This window comes from Cupressus sempervirens, chromosome 7, assembly GCF_028749045.1.
Source record: "Cupressus sempervirens isolate cs-2001-9-10 chromosome 7, ASM2874904v1, whole genome shotgun sequence".
Classification (NCBI taxonomy): domain Eukaryota; kingdom Viridiplantae; phylum Streptophyta; class Pinopsida; order Cupressales; family Cupressaceae; genus Cupressus; species Cupressus sempervirens.
The window spans coordinates 277,373,987-277,375,867 of record NC_143124.1 but is presented as its reverse complement, the minus strand read 5'-3'; the positions used below and the strand labels follow the sequence as shown (position 1 = coordinate 277,375,867).

Genomic DNA, 1,881 nt, shown 5'->3' with positions numbered 1-1,881 from the left:
ATTGAAAATTTTATTTAAAAATATTAAAAAATAAAAAATAAATATCAATTTAATGTTAATTAAATAATAGTTAATATGAAATATTAGTATTATAATTAACTTAATTATTCTCTTATGACTATTAAATCACTAAGCATAAAATTGAATACATAAATTATTTTGACACATGTTTCTATTAAAAATAGAAATCAAACAGTAAATCAAAAACTAGATAACTATCTCTTAAATATGACGTATAATAAATTGATTTTTTTAACTTCCCTAAATATTTTAATGATTAGTCAAAATAAAAAGAACTAGGGAACATTTGGAAATAAAAATGACGTGGCATTCCGTCAAATCGGCTTAACGCGATATCGTGCAGTTGGGGAATATTATATATTCCATGCGTAGTTTTTCATTATTGCGAGCCAATATAGTTTCTGAATTGCATACATGATTTCACTTTGCATTGGCTAAACCTATTGTTAAGAATATAACATTTCTGAATGAATAATTCATTATTGGAAACATCTAGTACGAATATTTGTTATATTCATATTTTCGTAAATAATTTATTACATGCCGCAGTTGATTTATTGGAATATAACAGTCAGATCGGCAGTAAAAATATAATTTTTCTTTTCCAACAATTGAGCTATTATTGCATTGATTTTGTTTATTTATCTCAAATTAAGCCTATATACTAATGTCCAATATAATTTAAAGCTCAGAATCCAATTATTTTTTAATATTTTATTAATTTTACAATTTTAAAAATACATGTGAAATAACTTTGACAACCGGACATTAAACTCATAATTTGCACCCTATTTCGAATAACAGCTAGTTCTATCAAGATCTCAACGACAAAAAATAAGAGCTCACTCAGACTTTACAAATCAAAGGCATAGATTACCAGTAAGTAAAAGAAAACTAATGGTCTCTTATTATCTCCACAGCCAAAAAAAATATATATATACAAGGCATAGTTTCTTGCAAATTATCTCTATAACAAATGTAGAAGGCATAATTTCTTACGAACAAAAATATTTTGAGAGCACATGATTTTAACCACACATACCCCTCGAATCTTGCTCTACCTGGAGTCGTATTTCCCACGACACACGGGACACGTATTCTTAATCTTGGTGGCTTCCAAGATACAATTGTAATGAAATACGTGCTCGCATGGCAACTCTTTCAAATCCCCGCAACACTTTTTCAAGGGATCGAGGCATATCGCACAAAGAACATTCTCCCCATCACATTTTATTCCTTCACTCGGCGATCCCAAAATCTTTGCGGCTTCTTCATCAGCAATTGGAGAAGATCTGTTTATGGCGCCATCTTCAACGAATTCATTCACCTGATTTGAAATATTAAAAACGCTGTCTACAAGTATTTCCCATTCCTCAGCCTGAGAATGATCATCATCCATCTCTCGCAGCACTGTCCGATTCGTTATTGTAAACGTTGACATTTTCTACGTGTTCTTCCTCCTCTTGAGACTCCTCACTGCAAAAAAAAAAAGGTTTTAGAGAGTAAGATAATCTATACAATGACCGCAGCATGTTATTTATATGCATAGAAACTATGCAAAGCTAGAAAGGTAGAAGGCCTTTTTCAGAATTAGAAAAGATTCGACTACATTTATATCTCTGCATTTTGCTTCAAATTACCATTTCTTATTTTCCCTTCTTAAAAAAATCTCTAAATATATTATATACAATTTTAAATTATATTATTACTATAATTTAATAAAAGTATAATATAGAATAAAATATAATAAACAAGTTTCTGCAATTGAGATTATCTAATTTTAGATTATCAATCTAATTTTAGAAGTAGGAATGTATGATAAACCAATCATGGAGAAACTAAATTAATAACATTTTTTTT

General features: G+C 28.8%; 1 protein-coding gene across 1 annotated transcript; it reads right to left on the bottom strand.

Moving 5' to 3' along the window:
• Positions 1 to 1,078: 1,078 nt before the first annotated feature.
• On the bottom strand, positions 1,079 to 1,462 carry LOC149546496 (E3 ubiquitin-protein ligase SIRP1-like). The gene has a single exon (XM_089793983.1). It carries the CDS (start codon positions 1,460 to 1,462, stop codon positions 1,079 to 1,081), a length of 384 nt encoding a protein of 127 aa, XP_089650109.1.
• Positions 1,463 to 1,881: the final 419 nt, after the last annotated feature.

Coding starts and splice junctions, on each gene's coding strand:
- LOC149546496 (XM_089793983.1), bottom strand. CDS start 1,462: ATGTCAACGTTTACAATAACGAATCGGACAGTGCTGCGAGAGATGGAT.